We start from the raw sequence: 19798 nt of genomic DNA, 5'->3' as shown, positions 1-19798 counted from the left end.
ATGAACCCGGTTTCTGGTTAGAAAAGCTGATCAGTTCTCTTGTTCTGCCTCAGAAGATCTCTCAGGACAAGTTTGTTCGAGTTGTGCAGGATCACAAACACCAACTCCCATTGCTCAGGTGGGTGGGTACCTGTGAAGGACAGAGCTACAACTACACCTCGGTGTAGGTCATAATATCTGTAACATCAGAGACCCTGAGGATCTCAAAGACCAGTTTCACAGCCTGTCAGACTGGAGCCAGGGTTGCTGACTTGTGTTTGTTTAGGGTTTAACACCGACATGAAGATTTGTTCCTTTTTGGAGTAAGGTCCCACCGCATATTAAAACATAAATGACCTCAGTTTGAGAGAGAAAGTTAGATTGTGGCTGACATTTGGAAGTGTACGTTCATCATCCTTGTTCATTTGTACTGTTTGTCTTTTTTTCTTGAAGTTGTGATCGCAGTTTATTGTTGATTGTATCGCGGATGATACACATTGTATTTGTTGCATGGGTTTGATGGCAGTATGTTGTGAACTGGACTCGGAGACCACAGTGGAGGCAAGTCATGGACTTATTGTTATTTTGTGTAACAATATGTGTGACCTCTCTCTCTTATTGTGTCAAATACACAAAATTAAGAGTTAACCCAGTGAAACTGTAATCAGCTCATCTACACACAATTGGTTTAATGTTCAGCTTCCTGCAGACAAACTGCTGACCACTTCCTGTCATTAGACGTGTGTGTGTGTGTGTGTGTGTGTGTGTGTGTGTGTGTGTGTGTGTGTGTGTGTGTGTGTGTGTGTGTGTGTGTGTGTGTGTGTGAGTGTGTGTATAGTGACTTCCTGTTTATCTCTCCCTGTGATGTTACAGTTAGTTGGACTGAGTAAAGTTTTTTGATATAAAACTATTAAGTCTGCACACACACACAGTCCTGTTTCCATCACTTAAGAGGACAGTACTTTGAATTTCATTACTTTCCTGGAGACTCACCATAATCCACTAACCATAACCACTTCTTGCCTAAACCTAAACCTTAAACTAAGTCTTCATCCAAAATTTAATGAGTTATGTTATAGGGACCTACTTTTTGTCCCCACATTGTGAGTCCCCACAATATTAGTAATACAAATACACCCATAGTATGGACGGTTTGACAATGTGAAGCAGCATATGTGACCAGGAAGTCTTTCTGTCTCTGTCCGTCTGTGTGTCTCAGTACACGTCTGTCTGTGTCTCTCTGTCTGCCTGTTTCTGTCTGTCTCTGTCTGTTGTTGCTGTTTTTGTTGCTGCTGTTGTTGTTGTGGCTGTGTGACCTGTTTTCTGCTACTTTAATGAATTTGTTTATTCCCATTGTGAAACTCTGAGATATACTTTACATATATATGTCTGCAGATTAACTGCCAGTAATTACTGTTGACTTTCCTCACAGTTTCTCTGCAGCAGAGCTAAAATACACGACTTCTCCGTCCTGATCTGACCTCCCTGATGCTCTAAACCTCCACAAGAAGAATTGTACTTAATGATTAACAGAAAGCAGTGAGTGTTTGTAACATATTGATCATCAGCAGAGGAGAATGATGCTGAATGATGCTGTAACTCCAATCTGCTGTCGTCCTCCATCGAGGAGCAATATACGGTATATTCAGTGCAAGATTCACTGATGTTTTGAACAAATTATGAACCAATAGGCAAGATTTGATATTTTAGCTTTCAGAAGTTCATCATTTGAATCCACAGTGATGTCATGTGGAACAGAAACACACTCTTCACAGTAGACTATGTGAAAATGTGTTTTTAAGACCTTAGTGATACATTTAATTTTTTCTGAATCAGCTCTCAAAGCTTGCCTTGTTTGTAGCTCAAACTGTGTGTGTGTGTGTGTGTGTGTGTATAGTGACTTCCTGTTTATCTCTCCTGTGATGTTACAGTTAGTTGGACTGAGTAAAGTTTTTTGATATAAAACTATTAAGTCTGCACACACACACAGTCCTGTTTCCATCACTTAAGAGGACAGTACTTTGAATTTCATTACTTTCCTGGAGACTCACCATAATCCACTAACCATAACCACTTCTTGCCTAAACCTAAACCTTAAACTAAGTCTTCATCCAAAATTTAATGAGTTATGTTATAGGGACCTACTTTTTGTCCCCACATTGTGAGTCCCCACAATATTAGTAATACAAATACACCCATAGTATGGACGGTTTGACAATGTGAAGCAGCATATGTGACCAGGAAGTCTTTCTGTCTCTGTCCGTCTGTGTGTCTCAGTACACGTCTGTCTGTGTCTCTCTGTCTGCCTGTTTCTGTCTGTCTCTGTCTGTTGTTGCTGTTTTTGTTGCTGCTGTTGTTGTTGTGGCTGTGTGACCTGTTTTCTGCTACTTTAATGAATTTGTTTATTCCCATTGTGAAACTCTGAGATATAGTTTACATATATATGTCTGCAGATTAACTGCCAGTAATTACTGTTGACTTTCCTCACAGTTTCTCTGCAGCAGAGCTAAAATACACGACTTCTCCGTCCTGATCTGACCTCCCTGATGCTCTAAACCTCCACAAGAAGAATTGTACTTAATGATTAACAGAAAGCAGTGAGTGTTTGTAACATATTGATCATCAGCAGAGGAGAATGATGCTGAATGATGCTGTAACTCCAATCTGCTGTCGTCCTCCATCGAGGAGCAATATACGGTATATTCAGTGCAAGATTCACTGATGTTTTGAACAAATTATGAACCAATAGGCAAGATTTGATATTTTAGCTTTCAGAAGTTCATCATTTGAATCCACAGTGATGTCATGTGGAACAGAAACACATTCTTCACAGTAGACTATGTGAAAATGTGTTTTTAAGACCTTAGTGATACATTTAATTTTTTCTGAATCAGCTCTCAAAGCTTGCCTTGTTTGTAGCTCAAACTGTGTGTGTGTGTGTGTGTGTGTGTGTGTGTGTATAGTGACTTCCTGTTTATCTCTCCTGTGATGTTACAGTTAGTTGGACTGAGTAAAGTTTTTTGATATAAAACTATTAAGTCTGCACACACACACAGTCCTGTTTCCATCACTTAAGAGGACAGTACTTTGAATTTCATTACTTTCCTGGAGACTCACCATAATCCACTAACCATAACCACTTCTTGCCTAAACCTAAACCTTAAACTAAGTCTTCATCCAAAATTTAATGAGTTATGTTATAGGGACCTACTTTTTGTCCCCACATTGTGAGTCCCCACAATATTAGTAATACAAATACACCCATAGTATGGACGGTTTGACAATGTGAAGCAGCATATGTGACCAGGAAGTCTTTCTGTCTCTGTCCGTCTGTGTGTCTCAGTACACGTCTGTCTGTGTCTCTCTGTCTGCCTGTTTCTGTCTGTCTCTGTCTGTTGTTGCTGTTTTTGTTGCTGCTGTTGTTGTTGTGGCTGTGTGACCTGTTTTCTGCTACTTTAATGAATTTGTTTATTCCCATTGTGAAACTCTGAGATATACTTTACATATATATGTCTGCAGATTAACTGCCAGTAATTACTGTTGACTTTCCTCACAGTTTCTCTGCAGCAGAGCTAAAATACACGACTTCTCCGTCCTGATCTGACCTCCCTGATGCTCTAAACCTCCACAAGAAGAATTGTACTTAATGATTAACAGAGAAAGCAGTGAGTGTTTGTAACATATTGATCATCAGCAGAGGAGAATGATGCTGAATGATGCTGTAACTCCAATCTGCTGTCGTCCTCCATCGAGGAGCAATATACGGTATATTCAGTGCAAGATTCACTGATGTTTTGAACAAATTATGAACCAATAGGCAAGATTTGATATTTTAGCTTTCAGAAGTTCATCATTTGAATCCACAGTGATGTCATGTGGAACAGAAACACACTCTTCACAGTAGACTATGTGAAAATGTGTTTTTAAGACCTTAGTGATACATTTAATTTTTTCTGAATCAGCTCTCAAAGCTTGCCTTGTTTGTAGCTCAAACTGTGTGTGTGTGTGTGTGTGTGTGTGTGTGTGTGTGTGTGTGTGTGTGTGTGTGTGTGTGTGTGTGTGTGTGTGTGTGTGTGTGTGTGTGTGTGTGTGTGTGTGTGTGTGTTGCTGACTACAGTCTTTGTGTGTTTGTGTATTTTTAAGACTAATGAATAGTGAATAGACAGCAGTGTGTTTAGTCTTAAATACAGGGATGTCATTGACATCTGCGCACACTCACAGCTGTTTATACACCCCTCCCACCTCCAACCCCACCCCCATTTCCCCCTACATCCCCCCCATCCACATCCCCCACACACTCAACATGCACCCCCAGACCCTCCTCTTTTCTCAGCGATCAGCATTTCTCAGGCAGCTTAAAATTAAAACCAGATGGACTATTATTAGCACACACACACTCTCACAGTCCTTTATCAGGTCCTCTTTGGCTTCAGTCAGATGACAGGAACTGGAGGCTGACCTCTGGAGAGTATCACTTCCTGTCTGGTCCTGTTTGAGTTTCAGAGAGTATCTGAGACTAAGCTATTGTCCACTACCTGCTCAACAGCAAACAGCCGACCGACACAGTCATAGAGTAGCTGGTGAACATAGTGGAGCCTTTAACAGCTAGAGGGCCAGATGTTTCCCTCAGGAGCTGGTGGAGACCAAAACCAGAGCTAAAAGAGAGGGATTACTGGACCTAGATTCATCAGGTGACACAGAATCCACTCCAGATGAAGGATCATGTTGCTCTGTAACTGCTTTATGTGGACATAGGCCGCTGGTTGCTCACATGTTAGACTACTTAATAAACTGATCATTTTGTCTGATTCTGTCTGGTTGTGACTTAAACTCGATATCAGATTCAACAGATCATTAAAGGGGTTATCTTTGTCACTATATGTTCCAGCTTCCTTTGGTCCTCGAATGGGTTGCATAGCATCTTGAAGACCTTCTGTGTGACCTTCCTTCCACCCCTAATTGGGTTCTAGAAGGCCTTCCAAGTTCTTTGTTTGCTTCAGAAGGTGCAAATGTTCCTTAAAAGGGTTCCAGGGATCCTTGAATGGGTTAAAGGGTCCTTTATAAGGGTTGCATATGGCCTTGAAGAGCGTCCACTTGTCCTTTAGGAGGTTTCATTTGTCATTTCCAGAGGTCATGGTAAGTTTTATAGGTTCTGGAAGAGCTTTCAGTGGTTTTTGAGGAGGTCCAAGGTTCCTGGAAGAGGTTACAGTGGTCCTGGAGGAGGATAAAAAGGATCGTGAGGAATTTCCAGTTGTCATTGATTAGGCTGCAGAGGTTCTCAAAGAGTTTTCAGGAGTCCTTAAGGAGTTTCCATGTATCCTTGATGGGTTTCAGTGGCCCTTCTGAATTTTCAATTGGTCCTTGAGGGGATCGAAATGGTTTTTGAAGATTTTCAAGGTTCCTTGAGTGAGTTAACTGCTAAAAGAGCAGTTGCTATGGTTACCTTCAGTTCAATAGTCTTCAATTCAACTTTGGCTGTTAGGCGTCTGTTAAAATCAATCAATCAGAGAGCAGGCTTTTAAAGTCTACCCTATCAGGTTTCACATAGAAAATCCTTCAGGGATGATCTGAGACCAAATTACACGTAGTTACAAAAGCAGAGAACAAATGTGATGTTAGTGAGGTCAGATCAACAACACACACACACACACACATATATACAGAGGCTTTATTCATGCAGCTCAGTCAGACACTCTGCGTACTGTCTGTCACGAGGATCACAGACACACAGAGACACAGACACACAGAAACATACACACACACACACACACACACACACACACACACACACACACACACACACACACACAGGGCTGGAAGAGAAATCCAGATGTGCAGAATGTGAGAGAAAAAAGCTGTGGTTATAACTGATGAAACGCTGCTTTAATTTTCCACTTTGTATCAACAGTAAAACAGCTGATGGGACAGAGTGATTAGAGAGGATCAATACTGACCAAACTGTGCAGCATGACAGTCTGACGTCCTCAGACTAGGACACTAAGAGTCCAGACTGAGAGTGCAGGGACAGAGGCATTTGTTAAACCCGCTCTGATGATGAATAATCATTCGGACAATTTTACCTTCGTTCTCTCTGGTTAGTCCAGCTGTTTTATTTAGAGTTGTGGAGAAAGTGAGAAGAAAGACACCAACAGCGCTCAGCTCAGATCTCCCTCCTTTTAGACAAATCAAAGAGCTAAAGGAGCTCACCGGGAGGCAGCTGGATGTGACTGAAACAGCAAGACGCTTCACTTCCAGGTCAAATCAATTAGAGTTTGCTCTGCTGTCAGATGGAGTTAACATATGAGTGAGAATGCCTGTCTGAGGGCTCTGAAGGTCCAGAGCAGAAGTACAGATTCCAGTCAGTCCCTAACATTGTATTTTACAGCGACCACCTCACCTGAAATCATTAATGACACTTATTGTTCTGAGCTGATAAACCTTCCCTGCCTGCCCTCAGACCTGAGTCAGCTTGGTTTGATTGTTTATGATTTGACACACTTTCATGTCACCTCATGCCTTAGTGGGGCATGTTGTTTCTGTTCACAGTATTCTGTTTGGGAGGAGGGGGTTATCTTGGTTCAGGCAGCAGTGACTGATGTTGGCCTCAGTCTCAGGGGACAAAGGAGTTGTAACACAATTTGTTGGGAGCATTTGTCATGTTGATCAAAGATGTACAGTACCATTCAAAGGTTTTGGACACTTTAGATGTTTACATTCTTCTCCATCAGTCCCATCAGGAGGCGTCTGATCATCGCAGATTCATCTTGCAGCAGGGCAACAAGTCCAAACTTAACCCAGAGTCATAATGAATTGTCTTCAGAGACAAGAAAAACTGGGAGTCCTGCAGCAGATGGTCTGGCTCCCACGGAGCCCTGATCTCAACATCATAGAGTCAGTCACATAATGAGACAGAAGACACCTAGACAGACTAAATCCACAGAAAAACCATGGCAGGTTCTCCAAGATGCTGGAACAACCTACCTGCTGAGTACCTAAAAAACTGTGTGCAGGTGTACAGAGCAGAATTGGTGCTGGTTTAAAGGCAAAGGGGCGTCACAGCAGATACTGATCTGATTTAGTTTTTTTTTTTCTCTTTATTGCACTTTGGATGAAGTTCCCAGGGAAATAAAAAATACTCATGGCTTTATTTTATAAAGCATCCTTACTTTACTTTTAGAGCCTAAAACCTTTATACAGTGCTGTATGTTGATTTAAGTTTTAGAGTTGGTATTTTGTGTAAGTTGATGAACAACACATGTCATTCCGCTGCTACCACTGGCTACTCATGGCCGTCCAAGTCAAATTCAAGTCACTAATGCTGGCTTACAGAGTGAATTCTGGGTCTGCACCCATCTACCTGAACTCAGTCGTACAGGCTTATGCTCCCTCTCAGCCACTGCATTCCTCCAAGGAATGTCGTCTGGCATCGCCAGCCCTGAACACAACATAATAACAGGCCAGGCTGCTCCCGTTCGTGGTTCCCTGATAGTGGAACAAGCTAACAAATGCTATCAGAGCAGGGCGTCCATCTCTATCTTCAAGAACCTCTTGAAGACTCATCTCTTCAGAGAGCACCTTCTCTCCTAACACCACCTTAAGCAGATATTTTAAGACATTACTGAACCTTTTTTAAAAACTTAAACTATATATTTGTAAGGTGTTTTTAAAATTTATGTCCTCAGTAGGAACCAGTTGTCTTGGAGCTGAGCGCCACAGCTAAAGCATTTTGTCTGGATAAGATAAATGTTACCCTGAATTTGTTAAGCCACTTTTGAAAAGCAGGGACCTGAAATTGATTGATTACCACTTGTTCTTTTGTTCTGTCTGTTGTTTTATCTTTAATAAGCTTCCATAAAGAATGCAACAGAGAGAACCACAAAATAACTCACCACTGAATTCTTTCCTTCTCTCTCCTCAAATATCTTGACACCAAATGCAGGATTTAATCCAACCATGAGAATGCTAATAACAGCTGTGTGTGTGTGTGTGTGTGTGTGTGTGTGTGTGTGTGTGTGTGTGTGTGTGTGTGTGTGTGTGTGTGTGTGTGTGTGTGTGTGTGTGTGTGTGTGTGTGTGTGTGTGTGTCCCAGATGTCCCAGATGTCCCAGTCAGGTCTGACTCTGTTCTCCAGACTTCTTCATCACCGTCATCACCATCGATGACGACCACAACGAGAACTCCAGCACCAGCGGACCCTGACCCCCCTTCAGCCCCGCGTAACCACATCACAGTTGCTAAGAAACAGCAGTGGGCGAGGCAGGGCTCTGCAGCCTCCAGGCCCTCTGGCCGGGACCGCCCATCAGGGATATCCCAAGATGCACCTGTGCAGTCCTGGAACCAGAAGCTAGCACAGGACAAGGTACTCCTTCTTCAGTGGAAGAAATCTTTTCCCACTAGTCATGCTTCTGGTAGTTTGATCCCACATTTTACTGGTTTGCTCCTTACGTTTTGTCCTGCCTCTTGTATTTCCGCTCCCAGTAGTTTGAACTCACTTTTTAGTATTTTGACTTTTCGTTCTTGTCCTGCTCCAAGTAGTTTTACCCCTACTTGTTTACTCCTGATAAAACACCCCTCCACATGGTTCTCATAATGACAGTTCACCCATTCTTTCCTCTCCTGCTCCTGATTGTTGGAACCCTCCTTTTGAGAAATTTTACCCTTACCCTTAACCCTTTTTACTTCCAGACAGAGCAGTGCAGTGATAGGATGTGCCTCAGTCTGGCCTGGGATATGACCAGCACCCCCTGTGTTCCTGTAAGTTCTATGACAGTGCAGCAGGAAGCTACCCAGCCACCAGGGAGCTCAGCTGATGCCCCCACCACCTCCGTCAGCACCAAGCTGTCCGGGCAGCGTGCCTACCTGCAAAGCCTGGATCGCAGCAGCCGAGCCTGGGTACTGTCTTCAGGAAAGTCCCAGGCTTCAGATGAGGTCAGCGGTCCACAGGAAGACAGCAGCAGCAACATCTGGTACAACCCAATCCCTGAGGAGGAGGATGCAGGGGGTCCACGCAGGGAGGAGGAGATATGGAGGAGGAGGGATGATAGAGAGGAGGGAGGAGCAACAAAGAGAGTGGGGCCAGGAGATACTAGAGCAGAACTTGGAGCAGTGTGGGTTGAGTCAGCAGAGGTTCGTAGCAGTGACTCTCCCCTGGAGGGCGCCAATCCAAGTGTCAGTCACCACATTGATGATATCACAGCAGAAAACACAGGTAAGAAGTCTTGATTCCAACTGCATCATTCTACGTGCCTCCTTCTACTTATATGTATTCAGCATCTTTTACATACTGCACCAAACTGGTTACGCATTGGTCAATTTGTTTTTGTTTTCACCCAGTTTCAAAAAAATTGAGCCATGTTTACCTTACTCTCTGTGACCTTTCCCTTCAGACTCGCCGCCTTCAGACTCTAGTCCCGCCTCCCAAAAGAAAGGGGGTGCGTCCAGCAGTGTGATTGACAGACTGAGGTCTCCCGGTACAGTGAGGAAACTCTCCCTAAAGATGAAGAAACTTCCGGAACTACGGCGTAAACTCAGCCTTCGCTCATCCTCCCGTGCTCATCGCCAGGGAAACGACAGCAGAGGAGGCGGGGATGAGTCGACCAGTAAGAATGTAACATCATCTTCGGTGTTGTCCAACCAGAATGTGATCAGCAGATATCACCTGGATAGCTCTGCCCTTCCTGCCCGACCCCTGCGACGATCATCCAAAGGACGCTCTGCCAGTAAAGGAGGTACAGTTTACATGTTCATTTAATTCAGTGTGGTGGGTATAACAATGTCTACAGACCAATCTCTGCAAAGAGGAAATAAAAGCAGCATTTATATTGTTGGCATACAAGTTACAGACTAATTTTTCCGTGGAGGTGAAGACTTTTAGGACGATTTCCACTTGTAACATAAAGTGTATTGTATCCAGTTAAGATCCAAATGAGATTTAGCAAAGACTTCTAATTGTATGTATTGAAATCACCTCTTCCCTGTTGTCTAATGATATAGAGAGAATGATTGATAATTTGAGGGTAAGTTCAGTGTAACATCAGCTGCCATTATCACAGGGGACAGAACCTATTACCTCCAATTATCCAATCAGGCAATCGTGTGGAACAGGTGCAGTGCATAAAAGCCCACAGATACAGGTCAGGAGCTTCAGTTAATGTTTACTTCAAACATCAGAATGGGGGAAAAATATCATCTCAGTGACTTTGACCGTGGCATGATTGTTGGTGCCAGACGGGCTGGTTTGAGTATTTCTGAAACTGCTGATCACCTGGGATTTTCACACACAAAAATTTTTACTCAGAATGGCGCCAACAACAGAAAACATTCAGTAAACAGCAGTTCATGTTGATGAGAGAGGTCAGAGGAGAATGGCGAGACTGGCTGGAGCTGACAGAAAGGTAACTCAGAAAACCACTCTTTACAACTGTGGTGAGTAGAAAAGCATCTCAGAATGAACAACATGTCCAACCTTGAGGTGGTTGGACTACAACAGCAGCCAAGAACAGAAGTCTGAGGCTGCAAAGGAAAAAGACTCACCAAAACTGGATTATTGAAGACTGGAGAAATGTAGCCTGGTCTGATGAATCTGGATTTCTCCTGAGGAAGCAGATGGTAGGGTCCTAATTTGGCTTCAACAGCATGAATTCATGGACCCGACCTGCCTTGTGTCAACAGTCCAGTCTGGTGCTTGTGGTGTAACGGTGTGGGAAATGTTTTCTTCCATACATTGGGCCCCTTAATACCAATCAATCATGGTTTGAATGCCAAAGCGTGTCTGAGTATTGTTGCTGACCATGTCCTTCCCTTTATGGCCACAGTTCACCATCTTCCAGTAGCTACTTCCAGTAGGATCATGCTCCATGTAACAAGCAGAAGTAATCTCAAACTGGTTTCATGAACATGACAATGAGTTCAGTGTACTTCTGTGAGCTCCCCAGTCACTGGATCTGAATCCAGTAGAACACCTTTGGGATGTGGTAGAACAGGAGATTGGCAGCATGAATGTGGAGCTGACAAATCTGCAGAAATGATGTGATGCAATCATGTCAACATGGACCAGAATCTCAAAGGAAAGTTTCCAACATCTTGTGGAATCCATGCCACAAAGAACTCAGGCTGTTTGAGAGCAAATGGAAGAAATACCCAGTATTAGTGCGGTGTTCCTAATAAAGTGCTCAGTAAGTGTATGTAGGAGAAGAAAGCAAAGGAATTGTTTTATTAGCTTACATATAGTTGGACATCTGTACTACTCAGCTATTCTTTGTATCAGCAAATTTTAATCGGTCATAACATAGAAATTGTAAGAAATTGTCTGGATCCTGGGCTAAAAACCATGATCCAAACAATCACAGATTTTAGGATCTGCTCCCTGTTAGACTTCCAGTAGCTAGAGGATCCGTCTCGTCTCAGGCAGATGGTTTGAGCTTATGTGTCCATTGAAAGCCACGAACCCCCGAGTGAAGCTCTGAACCTGCTCTTTCATATCCACCTGCATAAACCTGTCTGTTAAACTGCCAGGATATAAAATGACTGTTTTCCTTTCAGGTTATCTTAGTGATGGGGACTCCCCTGAACTGCTGCCACGGCAACAAGGCCCTCAACCAATGACTTCCCAGGAAACAGCATGCGATGTCAGTTCGTTCAGGTTGTACATGGGCTCTGATCCACCACGATGCAGCCAGCGGGTGACGGGTTTACTGACCGTCCACCTGCTGGGCCTGGAGGAGATGAAGACAAGCAGGTACAAACACATCACTAACACCTGGAACTAGCTAACAGGCAGTTAAAGAGTAGACGGTGAGGTTTTTTTTTTGTTTTTTTTTTGTAAAATAATTTGATGAAGACCATCTACTGAGAGCTGAACTTGTATAAAAACTGCACCAACTCTGTATTTGTACAGAGAGTTGGAGGTTTTCTCGTTCACTTCAGTACAGTGAGAGTTTGATCACAGCAGCCTTTAGTGGATGTTAGAGGATCTCCAGCTCAACACATTTGCACATTCTCTCTTTTCCTGCCTGTGTGGATGCATCTCTTCTCAGGTCGGAGGGCAGTAAGGAGGTCTTCCTGGCCATCCAGATTGATGGGGTGACGAGAGCGAGGACCGCCCTCCTGAACCTGCGAGGGTCTGCCCTCTCATTAAATCACACCTTCCACCTGCAGCTGGAGAAATCCCGTCAGCTCCGCATCGTGGTGCTAACACCAGGTACTACTAGTTTATATACTACTATTATAGATGCAGTCATTACTAATAATATTACCAACTGGCAAAATATCTCAACAACTATCTATCTGAGTTCCTCATCTCCTTCCTGCTCTCCAGAGGATGAACCCTTTACATTTTAATGACTCCATGATCTTTCCTCTAGCACCAGTCTAAGGACAACTTCACATTTTTCTGCTCCACTGCTGGTAGCTTTGGCTTCTGATAGTCACTTCCACTGGATCCTGTTGACAGAACACCCAGATTTTTTAATCAATTTGTTAACAAATCTCTTCTCAAGTCTTTTATCTTTCCTTGCTCTTTTTTATGTGAAAAGAGCCATGCAGAAAAAATGAACATTAGCAGGTTTTCTGTTTAGCCACCACTGATCCTCACCTCCATCAGTTGACCTGACAGACATCATCAGCAGTGGATTTTATCAGCTGTGAAAATTAACATGAATATATGTAATGTAATGTATGTAATAAATAATTAATATATAATGTTAACTCCATAGCAGCAAAGGTGAATATTTTGGTTGTTGTCTGGTTATTGAGCTCTCTGTAGCTCGTGCTTGCTCCCAAAGATCATTTTTGAAATAAAAAGAAACCCCTCTCTGTAACATCACAAAATGTGTTTTTGTAGTTCAGTAGACCAAGATAGAAGTGACTCTGTGGGGAAACAATCAGCTGATCACCTCAGGACAGTCTCAGTAAAATCAGAGCAGCTCAATGATTTAAGCCGATCAGCAGCAACAGTTGTCAACTGATATATATTTAATCAACATTTCGTTTCTTTTGCTGACAGCTTGTATCTGCCTTCTCAGGCACCAAAACATGATCACAGATAAAGTTAAGCTTTGAGTTTTAGTTACTTTTAACTTAGGTCAGTGGTGGAAAGTACCTAAGTACGTTTATTACAAGTACATTTATTTAAAAGCTTTTGTTACTTTGCAAATTCAGAGTATTGCAACATTAAAGTGATAAACACATGAATGCATCAGTAATTCAGTAATATACCTGTATATCATTCTGAATAAGTACTTTTACTTTTGATACCCTAAGTATATTTTCATGCTGATATGTATTTGCTTCTGCTTAAGTAAACCTCGGAACCTATGGAGATTTGATAAGAGATCCAAAAGGATTCAGATCAACAAATTGTTATTGCTACTGGTCAAGCTTCCTTTGTGTGATCAGTCTCGGTATTTTTATTTTTATGTACAATCCTGGTTGAAATTTATGGTATTTAATCAATTTGGTATAATCAAAATATTTAATAAAATGTCTAGAGTTACTGAACAACAACATCTACAAAAATACAGACATAAAATGCACCCCAGACACAAGTATTGGCACCCTTTTGATGAATTTAAATTTTTTCCTCAAACAAATTAAAAAATAAACAAGACTAATCTCCAAGGAAGCTTAATTTTCGGTGTTCACATGACTTAAATAAACCAATGAAAGATGGTTTTACTGCATAAAAAAGTGGCCGATTGTTTCCAGTTTCTTTTTTCACAATGGTGAAGTCGAGCTGTCTGAGAGCATCAGAAATGCTATTATCGAAAAACATAAAAATTCCAAAGGCTACAAGGCAATCGCCAAAGAACCTGAAATCCCTGTTTCAGCAGCTCATAATGTTATCAAGAACTTTCATTGTCGAAACTGTTAAGACACTTCCAGGACGTGGTGCTGAAAAGAAACTCAATAAGAGAAGTCTGCAAAGGTTGATGTGGGTTGTGGAAAAAAACACCACGCAAGACATCTACAGAGCTTCAGGCTGATCTGGATCAATCTGGAGTGCTAGTGGTTTCAGCCTGTACTATACGCCGCACACTAAATTAGGTTTGAGGTGAAGGTCTTGGGTCTTTCAGCAGGACAACGACCCAAAGCACACATCCAGCAGCACAAAAGAACGATTGAAAAGGAAAAGATGGACTGTTTTAAACTGGCTAGCAATGAGTCCTGACCTAAATCCCATTGAAAACCTTTGGAGAGAGCTGAAATCGGCCATTGCAAAAAGGACTCCTGCAAACTTAAAAGAGCTTGAACACATAGCAATGGAAGCTTGGCAGAAACTACCAGCAGACAGGTAGAGGAAGTTTCTAGATGGCTATAATTGTGTCTGAGGTACATTTTCTGTTTGTATTATTTCACTATTATGCAAGTTTTGTTTTTTTATTTTCTTTTGTTCAGTAACCTTGGACATTGGTCAATTTGCATTTATTTCAGAAGATATTCTAAATTCTATACTTAAAATTCAGGGGTGCTAATAGTTTCAACCAGGACTGTATTTCTGTCTCAGCAGCCAATCCACAGGCAGTGGGAGGGTCTAAACAAGGGACAGATCCTAGTCAGACTTCAGCCTGTCCAACCAGAAACAGAGTCTGCTGTCTGGGTGGCGTCTCCATCCCTCCACTCTTCAAAGGTTCACTACACTAAAATGTTGTGATTTTACTAATTCACCTCTATTGCTTAATTGTATAAATAATGGAACCAAACTCTGCTCAGGAGGCTGACATGTTAAAATATATGTTTCTGTCTGTCAGGGAGTCGTAGTCAGCAGCTCTGTGTGAAGCTGGAGCCCAGAGGACTTCTTTATGTCAAACTGTCTCTACAGGAAAAATGGGACACACAGGTACACAGTAATGCCATTAATACTACTACTGATAAAACTGGTAAAAGCACCAGTTCAGCGGCTGCAACAAACAGTAATTTAACAAGGAGCCTGATCATCATCACCATCATCAAGAACTTTACAGATTTACAGTATTAATCGAAGTCAAAGTATGCAAATTACTAACACTATTACTACTGCCTTTTAAAAATTCTATCAAATATTGGTGTTAATGTTACAGTGAAAAGATAACTGAATTGTAATTTTTTTCTCTACAGTCCAGCAGTGATACATCAGCACCTGCTAATGTGTTTGGGGTGGAACTTCACCATCTGGTGGAGAAAGAAGGGTCTGCAGCTCTAGTCCCTCTACTGATCCAGAAAACTGTGGCAGAGATAGAGCGAAGAGGACTGAAGGTATCTATTTTTAGCTCTGTTTTTTTTCCTTCATCTCTAGCTCCACTACTGTAAAGACTCTTAGAATGGATGAATCAACAGGATGTTGGTTGTTTATTCTGTCTAAAATCAAGATCTGAAAGTAGCTTCTTAGAAGAGAAATGTAATTTTTCATGTAGCAACATTTAATGACCATGAAAGGAATCACAGCTTAAAACAGTTCAGCTCTGGCCTCGATACTCATATCAGTAGTAGGGTTACGGGGGTACATTTCCAATCCACCACTGCAGTGGTCTGGGATTTGAGACTTGGCAAATCATGAGAGCAGTACTAGGGCTTGGCTGTTAAGTCGGGGCTCCTGGGGGGTATAGACTGAACTTCCCTTCTAGATGAAGCTCATCACTGGCAGGTGAAAAGAAACAGGTGGAGACACTGTCCGTCTGCAGCCCCCACAGGACAACAGCAGGAAAGTAAGCAGACAAAGAATGCACTGTGAAAGGGCTAGGTGTTCCATCCTGAGGAGAAAATGAGGAAAAAATTCAGTTCATCAGTCCACTATCTTTCCTACTCGGGTCTGGGTTGCGGGTGGCAGCAGACTAAGTAAGGTAGCCCAGTTGTCCCTGCCACGTCCTTCTGATTCTTCTGGAGGATCCCAAAATGCTTCCAGGTCTAATGGGATATTTATTAGATTCATATTTGAATTTCAAAATAATATCCTTGAGATGCATCATCTTGTTATCATGGTGGTCCTCAGTGTATTCTGAGTCTGTCCCAGGGACTCCTCAATGTCAGATATGTCTGCAAAACCTCTAAAGGGAGATGTCCAGGAGATGTCCTTTAAAGATCCCCCCTCCATCAATCTACAATCCACACCCCATAATGACAAAGCAAAAACTGAATTTTGGGAGTTTTTTCTGCAAAAGTATGAAAAAGGAACAACTGAAATATCACACTGACATAAGTATTCAGACCCTTTGCTATGAGACAAAGGCAATTTAGCTCAGGCGCCTCCCATTTCTTTTAATCATCTTTGAGATGTTTCTACACCTTGACTGGAGTCCACCTCGGGTAAATTCAGTTTATCGGACATGGACATGATTTGGAATGGCACACACCTGTCTATATAAGGTCTCACAGCTGACAATGCATATAGAGCAAAAACCAAGCCGTGAGGTCGAAGGAACCGCCTGCAGAGTTCAGAGACAGGAATTGTGCTGAGGCACAGATCTGGGGAAGGCTACAAAAAATGTTCTGCTGCATTGAAGGTTCCCAAGAGCACAGCGGCCTCCATAATTCTTCAACGGAATAAGTTTGGAACAACCAGGACTCTTCCTAGACCTGGCTGCCTGGCCAAAGTGAGCAATCAGGGGAGGAGGACCTTGGTAACAAAGCTGACTGAGAACCCAATGGTCACTATGGCTGAGCTCCAGAGATCCTGTTTGGAGATGGGTGAAACTCTCTAATACCACCATCAAAACACCAAATGAGGGAGTATCTTTTGGAAGAATGATGTTCATCCCTCCAGTAGAGTCCAGAGACTTGTAGAATCAATCCCAACACAGTTTTGAAGCTGTTCTGGTTTACGCGATGGCCCAACACCTTACTGAGACACTTTATGTTGGTTTTTCCTTTAATTTGTTACCCGTTTGTATTTATATATTTACTGTATAGTTACACCGATCAGCCACAACATTAAAACTCATAAGTGGTTTTAATGTTGTGGCCGATTGGTGTACGTAAACATATCCATGGAGTAAGGCGTTAGGGGTAACTGTTGGTCACACAGGTGCTCAGAGGAGCTGATGCTCATGCCTCCAAAATCTCAACACCAGCATGCATACCTACACATCAAGCAAATTGATTGGTTAATTTAACTCCTGATTTTGAGACAGAGACAAAAACAAATGTAAACATACTACATACAGGTTCTATGTTTGCCTACGTGAAGTCCAGAGAAGTATATTTCCAGCTTTACCCTGACTCAAATTATAATATTAATAGTAAAATAGTAACAGTAATAGCACGTTTTCCAGTTAAAACTTGAACCAAGTACACTGCATCTTGTTAATGGTTGATTAGAACTGGTGAATGTTTCCAAGCTGAGGCAACAAGACGTTTATGTAGACATGAAGTTACTCTGTATTACTGTGTATCACTATATCTGACCAGTCAGGACTTTCTCCACCTCTGACTACTGCTCAAAACCTCATCTGTTTTTCTGTCCATCAGGTGGTGGGTCTGTACAGACTGTGTGGTTCTGCAGCGGTGAAGAAGGAGCTCAGGGATTGGTTTGAGAGGAACAGTTCAGCTGTCTGTCTCAGCGAGGACCTCTACCCAGACATCAACGTCATTACAGGTCGGTGACTCGGTCCTGAAGACTTGCACTTCACTCAGACTCAAACTTAAACATTTTTGTTTACTTTGTCTCCAGTCTGAGCCTTTAAGTCATATCCGAGTCATCAAGGTCAAATTCAAGTCAAAGTTACGTCAGAGCATGGTCTGACATGACCCAGATATGATTTATTAATGAATCAAATGACATTAACTACAATGGCATTAAGTAGTGGGCAGACCTCTAACAGGGCCAAACAATCCTACATGTCATCGTAGCTCTTTATAATAGAAAAATAAAGGAAAAAGGACGTATTCTGATAACATAAATGATTTATTTGTCATAAAACATAGTAAGTGTAACTCTATGTGTAATGGGGATTGAGCATTTCCTTCCACCAAATCCGGATTATTATCTGGATCTGCACCAAATTGTACAAAATCATAGATCTCAACAACATAAATATGCCTGATTTTTTTTTACATCAAGATCCATACATTATTTCCTGAGAAATTGACAAAAATGTTGAAAAATGTCCGATCTCACAACGTTAAGGAAAGTGATAAAAAGAGCCAGATCTGAACCAAAATGTAATGGATTCTTCCCTGGGCCTTGCTCCATCCCTCCACCAAGTTTGGTGCAAATTGGTTCAGTACCTACGTCATCCTATTAACAAAAAAAACCAACAAACAGACATGGGTGAAAACAAAACCTCCTTGGCGGAATGTACTAATTTCTACCTTAAAAAGGTAGCACTGAGCATTTCTCACCAAAACTTATTGTGTGTATTCTTAATAATAACAATACAATTTATTTTTAGGTCACTTTTCAAGATACACAAGATGCCTTACATAACAAGTTTCAAAAGATCCTAGATAACTAAAAACACACTTAGTAATGCAGGACATAAATCAAATGTTAAAAGCAGTATTAAAAAGGTGAGTTTTGAGTAACTTTTTGAACATAAATTGAGGAAGTCAATGATGTGTTTGGGGAGAGTTTCAGAGGGAGGGGGCAGTTATGGGGAAGAATCTGCCACCTCAGTTTTGGAGGTTGGTTCTGGATGATGAGGACAGGGGGCAGGAGTAAGAGGGATCATGGAGTTGGAGAAGGTGGGTGATAAAAGATTATGTCTGGTTATGGAGGACTGTAACATGTGTTACAGTTGAGTTGAATCTGTTGTGGAACAGATGGAGGAGATGGAGGTTCTTTAGACAGGACTAATGAGGTCTAACAAACATGTTGAATATGCATTTCCTTCCTCTTAAAACATTTCCAAAGCCGATTTTTCTTCAGTAAGAGTTGGGGTCTGTCCCAATACCCACAGTTATGGACCAGAGCACTTGAGCACCAGGGGGTGAGTGTGTCCCATGTCAACACACAGTCCAGCTAACTTACACTTGATACAAACTTAACCTAATAACGTTTTGTTAACGTTTTCTTATGTCAACAGAGTTATGTATTAATACAAAAGACAAGGTACCATTAACCAAGCGTTTTTCTGTGAGCTCTGATAAACATCCACACTCTTGCAGCTTAGATTTCAGCAGTTGCCTCAAATACGTTACGCAAGTGTGAGTGTTGGGACAGACTCTTGGGCTTGAGTTTGATTACTCCAACATGATCATGACACATGATCTCACTGAGTCAAACATGACCTCCATATGTTCCACTACAATGACTTATGACGTGGGTATAATCATTCTGACGCAACTGCAGAAACGTGTTTAAACATGACTTGGAGGACATGAACGTGATCTTCAGGACTCAAACTTTACCTTGATTTGATGACTTGTTGAGTCCTACTGTCCCTGACTGTACTCAGTACTGTTTCTTCAGGTATACTGAAGGACTACCTGCGGGAGCTGCCATCTCCACTCATCACCAGGACACTGTACCAAGTGGTCAGGGAAGCCATGACCCTACGACCCCCACCTTGCCCACCTGCGACCGCTGACCCTCAGCTGGCCCAGACTACTGTGGGGCTGCTGTCCTGTCTGCCACCTCCAGAGAGGGTAATACATAGTGCTACTACAGCGGTAATCCTACTGCAGCGCTACGATGGCACATTTTATTCTGTCCTACTGTTGTATGGGGCAAAATGTAAACTGTCATGTTGTTGAAGCAGTTTGTTCTTTGGCCAAATTTGTACACTCTCCCAGCAGAGACTCGTGAAAATTTAACAAAAATATCGCCTTTTAACAATTACAGCCATTTTTATACACAGATTTAAAAACACGACATGCTGAAAGTCAGACTAAAAATGACATTTCTTAAG

General features: G+C 42.1%; 1 protein-coding gene across 3 annotated transcripts in view; it reads left to right on the top strand.

Moving 5' to 3' along the window:
* LOC120794335 (rho GTPase-activating protein SYDE1) overlaps positions 1 to 19798 on the top strand; it is a 28776-nt gene that overhangs the window by 5109 nt on the left and 3869 nt on the right. Inside the window, exons 2-11 of one of the 3 annotated variants that reach the window (XM_040135315.1) lie at positions 8069 to 8337; positions 8664 to 9186; positions 9365 to 9706; positions 11520 to 11715; positions 12014 to 12177; positions 14485 to 14604; positions 14726 to 14814; positions 15072 to 15209; positions 17418 to 17544; positions 19360 to 19535. In XM_040135315.1, the coding sequence (XP_039991249.1) occupies positions 8069 to 8337; positions 8664 to 9186; positions 9365 to 9706; positions 11520 to 11715; positions 12014 to 12177; positions 14485 to 14604; positions 14726 to 14814; positions 15072 to 15209; positions 17418 to 17544; positions 19360 to 19535 (2144 nt within the window). Of the gene's footprint in view, positions 1 to 8068; positions 8338 to 8663; positions 9187 to 9364; positions 9707 to 11519; positions 11716 to 12013; positions 12178 to 14481; positions 14605 to 14725; positions 14815 to 15071; positions 15210 to 17417; positions 17545 to 19359; positions 19536 to 19798 lie in introns of all 3 variants that reach the window. The other 2 variants (XM_040135314.1, XM_040135316.1) reach the window with 2 other exon arrangements.

The sequence above is a fragment of the Xiphias gladius genome, chromosome 9 (genome assembly GCF_016859285.1).
Source record: "Xiphias gladius isolate SHS-SW01 ecotype Sanya breed wild chromosome 9, ASM1685928v1, whole genome shotgun sequence".
NCBI lineage: Eukaryota > Metazoa > Chordata > Actinopteri > Istiophoriformes > Xiphiidae > Xiphias > Xiphias gladius.
The sequence above is the reverse complement of the archived record's forward strand: the minus strand, read 5'-3'. Positions and strand labels throughout refer to the sequence as shown.